Source organism: Lontra canadensis, unplaced genomic scaffold (genome assembly GCF_010015895.1).
Source record: "Lontra canadensis isolate GAN:19392208 unplaced genomic scaffold, GSC_riverotter_1.0 scaffold180, whole genome shotgun sequence".
Taxonomy (NCBI): Eukaryota; Metazoa; Chordata; class Mammalia; order Carnivora; family Mustelidae; genus Lontra; species Lontra canadensis.
This window is the reverse complement of record NW_022631174.1, coordinates 1,578,305-1,593,025: the sequence shown is the minus strand read 5'-3', so window position 1 is coordinate 1,593,025 and position 14,721 is coordinate 1,578,305. Positions and strand designations below refer to the sequence as shown.

Sequence of the window (14,721 nt, the reverse complement as noted above, 5' to 3'; positions counted from 1 at the left end):
TCATCTGATTCTGTCGAATTTTGTCCACCTTGGGTGTGCTAACGATGAGTAATCAAGTAATGTATAAAAAAGTGCTGTATGGACACCTGGCTGGCTCTTTCAGGAGAGTGTGCAACTCTTGATCTCAGGGTTGTGAGTTTAAGCTCCACGTTGGGTGTGGAGACTACTTTTAAAAAAGAAAGTGCTTTAAAAACAACACTTTACAAGTATAAACCACTTATTTCTCCTGTTACCGTTAGCACACTACAGTTGATGTACCTACAGTCACTTGAGAGCTGGAAGGTATCTTCTGAAGTAATAGGAAGTGCACATGTGCCCTTTTAACATAATAAACACCTTCCTGAAAAGCTGAGTCAAATCCTGGGTTAAACTCACATATAAGGTACTTGCTATTCCAGGTCTTCAGAGGCAGTTCTTAACGAAGTAACTTTCTTTCCTAAGATAACTATCCATTTCATTTCTATAAATTTATATTTTTATATATTAGGTTTATTTAATATAGGGAATAGATTACTAATTATGCTAAATGTAGGAAAGATACTCAGAGGAAGTGTGTAAAGATGGGGGCTACTGGGTGGCCCATTCGGTTAAGCATCTGCCTTTGGCTCAGGTCATGATCCCAGGGGTTCTGGGTTCAATCCCCGCATCGGGCTCCCTGCTCAGCAGAGGTCTGCCTCTCCCTCTCCCTTCATCTTCTTTCTCTCAAATAAATAAAATCATTTAAAAAAAATGTGTAAAGATGATCAATGAAAGCTCTTTTTTTTTTTTTTTTTTTTTTTAAATGAAAGCTCTTTTCTGGGCCACACAAATTAGCATCTAACTGTGCTTTCCCCCCCTCCCCCTTTTCCTCCAAATTAGTTAGGAAACTTATAAATAAAACACTAAGGAAAAACACACACACACACCACCAGAAAAAAAAGACTTGTCGTTTGGTGTGTTTTTCTTATTCTTTCCTGTCTTCATTTCGTCCATTCGGTCCCCACCCTTCCCTGACACGCATCTTTTAAAAATTGTGAGATCTCTGAAAATAATGCAGCAAGCCCTTTCATAGAAATAACCAGAATTGACTTTAAAGTATGATGGTATCTTTCCTCTGTTTTGCCTGGTTCTTTCTTTCTTTTTTTTTTTTTTTAAGATTTTATTTATTTATTTGACAGATAGAGATAGGCAGACAGGCAGGCAGAGAGAGAGAGGAGGAAGTAGGCTCCCCGCCGAGCAAAGAGCCTGATGTGGGGCTCGATCCCAGGACCCCGAGACCATGACCCGAGCCGAAGGCAGAGGCTTCAACCCACCGAGCCACCCAGGCGCCCCTGGTTCTTTATTTTCATATCAGATTTTAAGGCTTGAGGCAGCTTTTCAGGGTTTTTTATGAGCTTATTACCTTTGACTGTTTTTACTGCTGGTGAATGAGGACATATAGAAACGTCCCTCAGGAACCATGATATTCTTGGGGGACATGCTCCATGCTTTCTCTAATCTTGAAGAATAATGGCAACTGGTATAATTTTCTTAAGGTTAACACGTCGTTTTATTTACATATCTGAAAGCCCCGAGGACTTTTTGTGTGTATATGTGAAGTAACTTTTACAAGAGTTCTGTGTAACAAAGCCATTTTCATGTCTCATGTGGCTTGAAAAGATAATATTTACTGACATGAATGATTAATTTTATATAAAACTACTGCAAATTAATTTTATGCATATTTATATAAAATCCTTGCTCTGATTTCTTTCCGTTTACCAGAATTTTTTTTTTTTTTTTTTTTTAATAAAAAAGCTTAATTAGTGAGGCGCCTGGCTGGCTTAGTCAGTGGAACATGTGACTCTTGATAGCAGAGTCATGTATTCGAGCCCCACATTGGGTGTAGAGATTATTTTTAAAAAAGGTAAATAAAGCTTAAATAGTGTTTGAGGGACAAGAGAAAGAGGGAGAGAACTGTGTTTTTCAAACTTTTCCTAGTCTTTACCCACTTCACCTGCCTTCTTTACTTGCTCACAAATCACTGTAAATGCAGAGACTAAGACAGTATGGCAACTTAAAGTGTTTTTTTACTGTTTTTTTCTCTCAATTCTTTTTTTTAAGATTTTATTTTTATTTTTTAAGTATTTTTTTTACTATTTTATTTATTTGCCAGACAGAGCACAAGCAGGGGGAGCAGCAGGCAGAGGGAGAAATGGGCTCCCTGCTGAGCAGGGACCCTGACGCTGGGCTCAGTCCCAGGAACTTGGGATCATGACCTGAGCTGAAGGCAGACATTTAACCTACTGAGCCACCCAGGCACCCCTTTAAGATTTTGTTTTTAAGTAAATCTCTGCATCCAATGTGGGGCTTGAACTCAAAACCCTTAGATTCCATCCAAAACTTTTGAAGTTTAGAAATTGTTTTCTTTTTTCTTTTTTTTAGATTTATTTATTTATTTATTTATTTATTATTTATGTATGTATGTATGTGTTTATTTATTCATTCATTCATTCATTCATTTATTTATTTATTTGACAGAAATCACAAGTAGGCAGAGAGGCAGGCAAAGAGAGAGGAGAGCAGGCTCCCCGCTGAGCAGAGAGCCCGATGCAGGAATTGATCCCAGGACCCTGAGATCATGACCTGAGTCAAAGGCAGAGGCTTAACCCACTGAGCCACCCAAGCACCCTAGAAACGTGTTTTCTAAGAGTGGTTTAATTTTTTTTATTATTATGGTGAAATATGCATAACATAAAATTTACCTTTTTAACCATTTTTAAGTTCAGTACACTCATTAAATACTAATTCTCCATTTCCCCTTCCTCTGGCCCCTGGCAATCATTCTACTTTCTGTCTCTGTGAATTTGGCTACTGTAGGTAGAGTATTTTAGTATTTTAATAAAATTCTATCCAAACAGTTTTATGTAATGAAAGGACACCTGTAGATTAGTCATTCCTAAGTAATTTAAACCACTGAGGGTAAAAAACTTTGAGAGAGGTTTTTCTCAAAAGTCTTTTCAAAAATTTTTTTTCTCTTGGGGTGCTTGGGTGGCTCAGTTGATTGAACCTCTGCCTTCGGCTCAGATCATGATCCCGGGGCCCTGGGATTGAGCCCCATGTATGGCTCCCTGCTCAGTTGGAGTCTACTTCTCCCTCTCCTCTACCTGCCACTCTGCCTACTTGTTCTCTCTCTCTCTCTCTTTCTCTCGCTATCAAATAAATAAATAAAAATCTTAATAAAGAGTTAAAAAAAATTTATTTTTAAGTAATCCCTGAACCCAATGAGGGGCTCGAACCTACAACCCCAAGATTCAGAGTCACATGTTTTTCTGACTAAGCCAGCCAGTCACCCTTCAAAAATTTTAATGGGTATTTTCAAATGGTCTGATAGCTTCCATGCCTAAAGTTTTACATTTGTTTTTGCAGAATGAGCAAGCATTTGAGGAAGTTTTCCAGAATGCCAACTTCCGATCTTTCATATTCAGAATCAGGGTGAAACTAGAGACCTACAATGTAAGTGGGGTCTCCTGGGGTGCAGAAGCGTTAGCAGCGGGGAGCTGCTGTGTGTCACCCACAACAACAGTACGGTGGCAATTGCATACTGTGGACCAGATCCAGCTTAAACATCCTGCATTTATTACTCATTGACTCTTCCCAGAGCTGAGGTTGATTGTTTTGTCTGGTGTCGAGCATCTAGAGGGAAATGCTGTGTGCTCGCTTCAGTTACAACCTGGGGGATTTTTGTTGGTGTCCTGACAAAGAACAGTAAGGTATTGAGTGGACGCACTTCCATGAGGTTTAGGCCCTAAGGTTGGTATCGGAAACAAAGGCTGCACATAATTAAAATTACCTTGAAAATTCCTTTCAGTCACCTGTAATATCGTATGATTGGACAGTCCAGTCGTAACAACAGTACTTGAGCATTGACTGTCTGCTGGTTACTCTTCTACACCCTTTACATCTGTTATCTCACTTGATCCCGGCAGGAACCCACATGTAGGAACTACCGTTCTCTCCATTTTACCACTGAAAAAATGGAGGCATGCAGAGAATAAGTAGTTTGTAGAAGTCATATGCCAGCACATGGCCGTACTTAAGATCCTGGCCCGCAGCGACAGAGCTTTGCTTGTCACCATTCCTATAAGTAGGATGAGGTCGTTGCTGGGGAGCATATGCTCACGAAAGCATGTGAGCCCCTGAACCAGACGGCACACCCTTTCTGGGCACCATACCACCCTGCCTCCAAAGGCACTGTTGAGTCCTGATGAGCGAACGAGGAGTTCTGAAAACCTCCCTGCTTATTTCAGGGGGTCCTCACTCTGTTGTGTTATTATGCCCTGACCCTAGTACCTGCTAGTAGGGGTGTTTGTTTCTGGAGGCACTGAATGAGGGAGTCAAATGTCTGTGATAGAATGACAGAGTGAGGCGGGACCAGGGGACAACTTGAAGGTTCATGCAGCGCTCTCATGGTGCGGACAAGGAAGGTGAGGTGCAGAGAGGTTGTATCTCCTGCAGAGCTGAAATGGTCGCAGACCGGGCCTTCGTCCTCTGCCGCCGATGCTTTTGCTTTCATACCACTCTCAGAACTAGCTGTGTGGCTCCAAGCAAGTCACTTCTCTGGGCTCCTGTGTCCCTCTCTGCAGAGAAAACAAAGTGACCTAGATCAGTCCGCTAAGGCCCATCCCATTTGGATTCTAGGTTTCTGAGAGCTTGGGAGCACAAAGGAAGGTTGAAGAGGGGCTTCTGTCCACTCTCCCAGCTCCGGAAGTTCCAAACGGGGCTCTCACGGGGGACGGTTTTCTGTACTAGGATGACTGAACACTGAGTCCCGCATGCCTTTGTGTTCGCTTCCTCTGGGATCATTGAAACCCCTGAAGCCAAGGGGGTTACCACCAGCACTCCATGCCACGGGCTTTCCTCCACTGACAGACTGCTTTTCTCTTCTTGAAGGATGAGTCTCGAATTAAGGCCACTGTGATGGACGTGAAGCCCGTGGACTACAAAGAATATGGCAGAAGGCTGATCATGAACATCAGGAAAAACGCGCTCATGTGAGAAGAAGAGCAGGGCTGATTGGGCAGAAGTTTGAAAAAGCAGAGCTGAAGTGAAACTGGTTCCTTCTTCCCCCTTCTCTCTGTCCCTTCCCCCATGACATTTCCACATGAGCTGCACGGCGCAGGTGGACAAAGCGCTTTCTTCCCTTGGGCGCGTCTTGGAGCCCATCGGTACCCACTGATACAGGCAAAGGGAAACGGACTCCGACAGCTGTGGTGTACACGGCAGCGTCCGTCCTGGTAGCGCAGGGCCAGTCACTCCCTCTGTCTTCAGGGTTTTGTCAGTTTTATTAAGATTTCATTATCTTCAAGCAGGAATTATGTCACAAGTAATTGACCCTAACTCTGCTGACAGTGAAATAAATTATGTAACGAGGGTTTCTGCCTCTCCCGCGGTGACACCTTCACGACATGGGTTCCCTCTCAGGAGAGGGAGCCAAGAGGGGGTCATGCGGAACCCATACTTCAGTGAGTGTGTCTTTCTGGAATTCAAAGCCTCTCTCATTCTGGAGGTGCCACATAGTTGTTAATGCTTGGAATGGCAATAGGGTAGAATTATTAATCAAAGACCTATCTTTTATATCTGAAGAATATCCCTCCTTCAGGGTTTAATAGACTGAGTCAGATGGGTCTGATATTAATCAAAATTGTCTCTTCTGAGGAAAGCTGATAAGCATTGACTTGCTGTCCCCCAGGGACATCCAGGCAACTACAAAGCATTGCTTTAGTTTTCACTTCAATTAATGTTGCATTTTGATTGGTGGATGAGTACTTTTTCTACCTGTACATATTTCTTGCATTTGTATGTTTCATTTCTTGACTAAAGCTATGTTAAATAGAAGGGATTTTGAAGGAAGAAGCCCTTTGTTTCCCCTGCTTTGTTTTAATAAACAGAATATTCTCTTCATGTGAATCCTACTTTCTTTGAATGCAAAGGGTTCTTTTAACTGGAAAGCAATTAATTAGCCTTCATAATAAATGTTCACTTGGGGAAGATGTTAACTCATTACAGACTCAAAGATCAGTCTGAGGTAGGGGTGCCTGGGTGGCTCAGTGGGTTAAGCCGCTGCCTTCGGCTCAGGTCATGATCTCAGAGTGCTGGGATCGAGTCCCACATCGGGCTCTCTGCTCAGCAGGGAGCCTGCTTCCCTCTCTCTCTCTGCCTGCCTCTCTGTCTACTTGTGATCTCTCTCTGTAAAATAAATAAATAAAATCTTTAAAAAAAAAAAAAAAAAAAAAAAAAAAAAAAAAAAAAAAGATCAGTCTGAGGCATAGAGATCACTCATCCTAATGTTTGCGACCCAAAAATGCATCTTTTAAAAGAATGAAAACCCTGCAAACAAAAAGCCATTGTGCTCCAGAATGCTGATCATCGGGCACTTTGGGATCTTATTGATGTTTACACAGCATTCTAACACCAACCAGGCTCTAAAATGTGTACAGACAGTGAGCTAGTAAGAAAACAGTAATTATGCTACTGGGCCTTTCAGTCAGCAAGAGCATGCTTGCTCTGTGTGTTCCTAATCATATTAATTATCTATCCGGTTGCCGCGACCCACCACTAGGCATTGGCTGCACATTTCTCTCCCTGAGCATCCAGGCGGTGTTGCAGTCCACCTGGCCAGGCAGGTGCGACATACAGCGGCCCATCGTGGAGCTGGACAGCGATGATGGCCTAGCCATTTCGTCCTCACCTGTCTTCTGTCCAGAGGCAAGTGGCCAGCCCTAAGCTGGATGACTTCTGTTCCTCACAACACACAGTGTCTCTCTCAGGCCTGCTGATAGTTTAGGCACATCCCAGCCTCAGACGGTGGTCATTGGGCTGCACTTGCCTGTGGGGCTGAGGCTTCAACCATTTTTATGGAAGCTCTTTTCTGCCTGACCTTGCTTATCAAGCACTGACTAGAAAATTATAGTCTTCGGCACAATTCTGGATTGACAAATTGTGGGTTGGAAGTGGTAATCTAGCTTTCAGCCCAGTTACCAGTCTCACATTCCACTCCTCCCAGCATTCCCTATGTTCACGTTCACAATGGCTCTCCCTTGTGGGGAGTGAGTTACCCTGGCACATCTCAGGACCACTGGACCAGGCGCTGGGTGTCCTGGGTGACTGGCGAATCCACGGGCCGTTCTGGGGGACGGCGGCTCCCCAGAGAGAGGACGTTTAGCTGATTTCCCTACTAAAAATCAGATCACCAGGAGAGGAGCATCAGAAATTGGCTCCACTTAGTTAGGCTTTTAAGAGATCTAGGTCCCTGAGGATGGCCTAAATAGATTCTGGCCCACAGTTCTTGGAATTCTCTTGGATATGGTTTACCCCAAAAGGCTGTTCATGTTCTATTTCTCATCTTTCACTTTGAGATCAATGTTTATTTTGCGTACACCATGACATCAGCGTTAAGCAATTAGGAAAAAATCTAATCATTTTGCCTTCATTTAAATGGTTCTTGGAGTTCCTCCAGTCTTATTGTGAAAGAGGCAAGAAAAGAAAATAAAAGGGCAATAATCTGATTTCTGTCCATATTTTCAGTGTTTTATGCTTTCCATTAAAGCCTTGCTAATCTCTAGTGTGCTGTTCTTTTTTGAACTACAGGGTCAAAAATTCCCCCCTCCCCCACTTTTTTTTTCCCTGAGTGGCCTGTCTTGGAAAAGTATAAATAATATTGATCGTGGTATTTAATACACTAATGAAACCCGTGGCTATTGACTACATAATTAATATAGTGTCTAAAAGTGAAGTTTGGCAGCCCAGTGTATAAAGGTTTATATTGACTTGTGTTTCTGTGGCAATATGCCTTCTAAGATTTTATTTATAAAAAGTAAAACGGGGAGGGGCGCCTGGGTGGCTCAGTGGGTTAAAGCCTCTGCCCTCTGCTCAGGTCATGATCCCAGAGTCCTGGGATCGAGCCCCGCATCGGGCTCCCTGCTAGGCAGGAGGCCTGCTTCTCCCTCTCCCACTCCCCGTGCTTATGTTGCCTCTCTTGCTCGCTCTCTGTGTCAAATAAATAAAATCTTTAAAAAAAAAAAAAAAAGGGAAGTGAAACAGGTTGTCGAGTCTCCTTTCCTTTTTACTCATTAGAAGGCCACTGCTCCCCTAGTAAATTCATTGTTTCCTTATATCAGAGGATTTCTACCCCATCCCCACCCCCACCCCCATAAAATGTGGTTTGTTAGCTCTTAGTCTCATAATCCACTCTTGGTAGAGTTCTGGCTTTTATAAACACTTTTGGAAATAATCAGCTTTCCTCAAAAAGGATAGAATTTAGATGTTTGATTTTCATTTGTTGAAAAAAACCTCAACTAAGTACATTTGTTATTAAGCTGGTAAGTATCGTTAATGTCTGTTGAAAAGGAAAGGAATAGGGTCTCTTCGGCCCATTGATTATCTCTTACATAAGTAATCCATGTTTGTTGTAGGAAAACAACCTACAGATAAGAAAAAGGAAATTACCCATAATCCTACAAATCACCAATAACCACTTGTGGAGCTGACTTTTCCAGGCATACATGCATATAAATGTAGTTTTAATTGAAATAGGATTACACTGTGTACGCTATTCTGTAACACTTTTTTCCTAGCACTCTAGGATGGACATCTTTTCTGTTTCAATAAAAGTAGATCTGCATAATTTTAATTGGTATTTGGCTGTGTGGATATATATAGTTACTGAGCCAATTCACTTGCTGGATGTTTATATTCCCCAATCATTTTTAATTTTTTTGTTAAGATAGAATTGGCATATAACGTGTTCATTTTAGAGTTACATATACTTCCTAATTGCTATCATAAACCCAGTATTTGGGGTGCGTGGGTGGCTCAGTTGGTTAAGCATCTGCCTTTGGCTCAGGTCATGATCCCAGCGTCCTGGGATCGAGCCCCACATTGGGCTCCCTGCTCAATGGGGAGTCTGCTTCTCCCTCTCCCTCTGTCTGCCCCTCTGCCTACTTGTGCTCACCCTCTCTCTCAAATAAATAAAGAGGGGCACCTCAGTGGCTCAGTGGGTTAAGCCTCTGCCTTCAGCTCGGGTCATAATCTCAGGGTCCTGGGATCGAGCCTGCATTGGGCTGCTTGGCGGGGAGCCCGCTTTTCCCTCTCCTGCCTGCCTTTCTGCCTACCTGTGATCTCTCTGTCAAATAGATAAATAAAATTTGTTTAAAAAACAAAAATAAGGGGCACCTGGGTGGCTCAAATGGCTGAGGCTCTGCCTTCAGCTCGGGTCATGATCTCAGGGTCCTAGGATCGAGCCCCACATCGGGCTTTCTGCTCAGCAGAGAGCCTGCTTCCCCCTCTCTCTGCCTGCCTCTCTGCCTACTTGTGTTCTCTGTATGTCAGATAAATAATAAAATCTTTTTAAATAAATAAATAATTAAAATCTTCAATAAAAATCAAAATAAACCCAGTATTCAATGGGCAGGGACATCTATCCTTTGTGGCACTGTGAAAATGTCTGCCTTCTCTACTTGGGTTAGCTTTTCTGATGGCTTTCTCCCTGCCTTAGCCCAGTGATGACGGCTCTAACTCTGTGTGCCATCAAAGGCTGGCAGGTAATTTGAGCAGGTCCTAGAATCCTCTGGAGCAAAAGCAGGTAGATGAATGTAGGGATGAGAGAGAAAAGGAAGGCTCCCAAACCATAGATGTTTCCACCCCACCTACCACATGGACGGAGCTGTGGCTCTGAAAAGGCCGAGAGCCTCTAGATTTCTGCTAGTGTGGCAGGAGCGGCCTCTTGAGAACACATTTAACTTGCTTTATCAATCAATATATGCCAATGATTCTTCACCCAAAGCTATTAGTTAACGATTATTAAAGCTTTTAATTGTATTTGTGATGGCGGCTTTATTGTCAAGAAGAGTATGGGAGCACCTGTCTCCTTTGTCTGTGCTGTCCTCCTTGTTTACAAGTGATTTGAAATTAAGATACCTTGTCCCCAAGAACTGTGGTTTATCTGGAGCAGATCTGGGGACTAAGCAGTAATATCACAAGTCAAATTAAAATTCAGTAAATTGGGGCATCTGGGTGGCTCAGTCGTTAGCGTCTGCCTTTGGCTCAGGTCATGATTCCAGGGTCCTGGGATCGAGCCCTGCATTGGGCACCTGGCTCAGTGGGGAACCTATTTCTCCCTCTCCCACTGCCTCTGCTTGTGTTCTCTCTCTTGCTGTGTCTCTCTCTGTCAAATAAATAAAAGCTTAAAAAAAAAAAAAGAAAACTCAGTAAATGGGCCAGCACCCAGCTGGCTCAGTCAGTCAGAGGAGCATGTGACTCTTCATCTCAGGGGCTGTGGGTTCAAGCCCCACGCTGGGCGGAAAGATTCCTTAAGAAAATAAAAAAATAGGGGCGCCTGGGTGACTCAATTGGTTAAGTGACTGCCTTCGGCTCCGGTCATGATCCCAGAGTCCCAGGATCGAGTCCCACACCCAGCTCCCAGCTCTGCGGGGAGTCTGCTTCTCCCTCTGACCTTCTCCCCTCTTCCTGCTCTCTCTCACTCTCTCTCTCTTTCTCTCAAATAAGTAAATACATAAAATCTTTTAAAAAAATAAATAAAACTTAAAAAAAAAGAAAAAATATATGTCAGTAAATGGAGAGATCCCTGGAGACTGGAGTGTGCAGGAAAGCTTTCACAAAGAATTGAGTGATAGGAGACTCACAAATTGTTGCCTTCATTTCCATCAGGGGCCGTCTGGTCTATATGGTCTATATGGAAGATCATGAACAACAGCTGATAATGACCGTGTGTTCTGTGTCGCCGCAGACGAAACCATGTAGACGCCATGAAAGGTGCACCAAAGGGCACTGAGTTCCTTCTGCGTGTCTGACCACAGTAGGGGTAGGGGGCTTACAACTTCTATTGCCAGATCCTGTCCTAAGAGTCTGCAATTTGCCAATAACTGGTGGGTGTGCTCCAAGACCTTGAACCTCACCATTCTGCCAGCCTCTCAGCTTTGCCAGGCTCTCCATGACCGTCCCCTTGCACCCCCTGCTTCTGAGCTATTGCTAAATCTCAAAAATGTATAATTTTCAAGAAAACAGTCTTCCCTTCTCCAGCCTTGACGACGACAGACCATGCGAAAAACTGAATCCCGCCTGCCTGGGGAGAAATATTTATATCCAGTTCAGAAGTGAGCATGTAAACTTTTCATAATGGTGAGCCCTTCTTATGAAACTGTACCTGCTCCCTAGTGGATTACCCAGTTGGTAATTGGAAGTGTGTGCTGTCATTAAAAATGACAGGTTCCTCACATAACATGCTTGGTGCTTGTAAAATGCAGATAACTCGGCCTATATATAACATGGGTGTGTTACAGCTTCCTCCTGGCCGTTAGGTAACCCAGGGGCTGGTGCCTGGGAAAGCAGGGGAGCTCGCGGCAGGCAGTGGCATTGTGCTCCTGAATGCCTTGCCCTGAAACGGAGTCAGAAAACCAGGACTTTTTTTAAAAATAAGCCCCCACCGGACTCTCATCTTTCCTCTCCCAGTTGACACCGCTGTTCACGTAGAAGTTTATTTATATCTTCAGTCAGCCACGGTGCAGAGGTCATTTCTGTTGGCCTCAAATTTTAGAGGCTTATGTGTTTGCCTAGGAGAGCTGCTCTCTCCGGCACTCAGGCTTGAAATGCAAAGCCTGTCTTTTGTAGAAGCTTCCCTGTCTCCATAGCATCCCCTTCTCCCACCACCACCATCACCATTCCCTTCTTCGCTATTTATTTAAAATCTGAATAGCTGTAGAAGGTGCATCCCTATAAATGAGCTCTCCTCCTGTAATGGGTTCTCTCCAGGCAGCAAACCTTCCATAAAGGAGCCACTAATTAAGCAGAAAACGGTTTGTCTTGCTTAGCCACGTTCCATAAATCCAGCAGTCAATTTAGGCGATGGCAACATCCTTCTTTAGAGCTATGATTTTAATAATATTCCTCTGTCTTTCTGCCTGCGGTTGGCGGGGGTGGGGGTGGTGGTGTTGTGTGTGTGTCCCGGTTCCTGTCTTGCTCTCCCTCTTTAAGAGGAAGATCCCTTTCTGTGGATGTCCCTTTTTATGAAAATCCCTATTAAAGTTACTCTTCCAGGATCAAGCCCAAGCTGAGCCTTCCCAGCCAGAGCGCGGTGCTGTGGGGGAAGCGCCATGATTTGCAGTAGGGGCACACACAGGTCTTTGGGGGAAGATGCCTGTCAGTCTTGGGTGGTGAGAGCCTGAGCAGCTGTCCCCCTTCGGTCTGAGGCACAATCGAAGGTGTGAGCACGCGTCCCCGGGCCGCGTGCTGCCCGTGCCTTCTAATAGCACCTTTAGATCCCGGATCCAAGTCTCATTTTGCGTGTGTGATTAAATCGCGGGTGGCTAGGAAAAGCAGAGCCCTCTTAATTAGAGAGCGACATTCTTGCATAGGAGTTGTGTTCCGTGCGTGGCATCATTGTCACGGCAAATTACCAGCTAGGTTAAATATTGAGCTGGTAGTTCGCAGAGCTTCAATTATTCCCCCCCACCTCCTCCTCCCCTCGCCATCACCTGCTATCCTGCACTTCTAACTTGATCTTCTGCCAAGTGGTAGCTTTTAAGTGAGGCTTAGAGAAGATACACTTTACGGCGGGAGCAATAAATCTGGCTTTGGGCAAGTTAGAGGATGCCCAGAACATCTGAATGAGGGGCACAATTTTTGCTGGGTGTGTGGGGGTGCGCTGGGGCCATCTCACGGGCCGTCTAACTCCAGCCATAAAACTCTTAGGTCGGTCAGTATATCTTGCACGGGTGTCTCTAGTGTGAAAACCCTACATTGGGGATGCCACATGAAACGCAAAGGGAATGGAAGACTTGGTCCCTTCTATCTCACTTGGAATCCATGACGGGGATCCACAAAACGGAAGCACACACTTTTTATAAACAAGCCAAGCCACCCAGAGCAGACCGAGTACATGGTGGCAGAGAGGAGGAAACCGTCGGGTAGAGGCGAGTGGTCATGATAAAGCTGGGGACCATGGACTGGCAGGGCGAACAGAGAGATACGTGTCCAGGCGAAGGACCAGCCGATGCACAGGCACAGGAGGAGGACAGAGTGGGCCAGGTGCAGGGGATACCAAGGAAATGAGTTTGGTTTGAGTGGTATAGCCTTTTGTCGAGAAATAATAAACGAGATTGCAAACATCAGGAGTGCAGCCTGGATGGTGATTTTCTGGGAGCTTAAGGCTTAAGCCCTGTGGAATGCAGGTCTCAGAGAGCGTCCTTTGTCTTTAAGTGACCTTTCAGTGGTTCCTAGAACTGGGCTTCTGGCTCACAGAGGCTGGGGGGGAACATTGTTCCAGCTCAGCCCACTCTGCTTTAGCCAGCTAAAGAGCGGAGGAAATCCTGTAGGGATGATATTGGAGTGTTGTGCACTCGATTCCTCACAAGCGTCCTGCTGGGCTGCTCATTTTCTCTGGACAAAGATAGACTGGCTCCCTCTCTTGTTGATGGAATGAAAATTCTCTCTTGCATTATGGCTCATGTGATAACTTTGGTGGCGGTGGTGTGGGGATAAGGAAGAGTGTCTTAATGGCTCTAGTTAAACCTGGTAATATCACTCCATCAACCTTCAGCCTGCTGTGGGAATCTAACCCAGATTCGCATTTCTGAATGTCTAAAACCTGCCACTGGCATCTTCAAAGTGCTAAAAAGGAGCTGGCCGTCACTCGGCGATTTCGTGGAGCATATGTATAAGCCAGCGCGCTCGTTTCTTGACTCTGGAATTGTGCCTCTTCCCCTGCCAGCTCCCCAGCCCAAGGTCAGTCTCCTTGGATCAACTTGGGAAGTCAAAGTTATTTCGGCTACAGCATCCCCCTTGGCAGTGTCTTAGCTGCTGGCACGCTGGTTTAATGCCCCCAATGGAAGAGAACTCATTTTATTCTGGAAAATGGGGAAATGAATTTGCTGCAGGACCTGCCCAGGTCTAATTAGTCCAGTCTGCGAGCAGGGCTTGCTCCGCGTCTGAGGCGTGTGTGCACGTGCATGTTGTGTGTGTGCACGTGCGTGGGGCATGTGAACGCGCGTGCCCTTGGCTACAGTAAGACCCGCTCGGCAATGGCGGCTATTGGTTCACGTGCGCCCACTTCAGTCCGGAGCTCCAGAGAGCTGGTGGGTGTGGCCACCTCACAGCCCATTTGCCTTCCTGAAATGGTCTCATAGGGAAAGTAGCCAGGTCAATGTCGAGGCAACTTTTTGGTGCGAATAAGAAAGCCAAGGCCACAGGCTGAGGCCAAGGGGCGGGGGAGAATGGGGAGGGACTGGGAGAAAAGACACAGGTGGGAAAGAGGTCATTGTAACCTAAATTAAATAATGGGAATGACAGTCAGGCAGCCTCGGAATTACAGGACCCTGACAAAGGGCTCTCCTGGGAAACGGGGCTCAGCCTCCTGTCCTGGAAGTCCAGGAAGGGGATCTCTCCACCCAGCCGGGGGCAGGAGGAGGGCCTGCGGCTGGAAGCGAAAATCGCTGGAGCATTCTGTTTCCATAAACCTGGAAACACTGGAGTCAGCTGCGGGCCCCTATCTGTACCCAGCATCCAGAGAGGATGGCATAAATGTTTCCGGTGTGCTCGGGGTAATTGGCTTTGAATTACCATGTGCATATTTTCAACATGTAAATGATCATCCCAGATTTTCGGAAACAGTTTCACACGAATCCGAATTCGAGCGGTTCCCCTGCCCGCGCCCCCGCCGCCCGCCGCCCCCAGCCCACGGGAAGGCCG

General features: G+C 45.3%; 1 protein-coding gene across 2 annotated transcripts in view; it reads left to right on the top strand.

Moving 5' to 3' along the window:
• The window catches only part of RPA1 (replication protein A1), a 71,669-nt gene extending 65,747 nt beyond the window's left edge, over positions 1-5,922 (top strand). For both annotated transcript variants that reach the window (XM_032846678.1, XM_032846677.1), the window contains 2 exons: positions 3,388-3,474; positions 4,912-5,922. In XM_032846678.1, coding sequence (XP_032702569.1) covers positions 3,388-3,474; positions 4,912-5,016 — 192 coding nt within the window. In that variant the 3' untranslated portion in view covers positions 5,017-5,922. The remainder of the gene's footprint in view (positions 1-3,387; positions 3,475-4,911) is intronic.
• Positions 5,923-14,721: the final 8,799 nt, after the last annotated feature.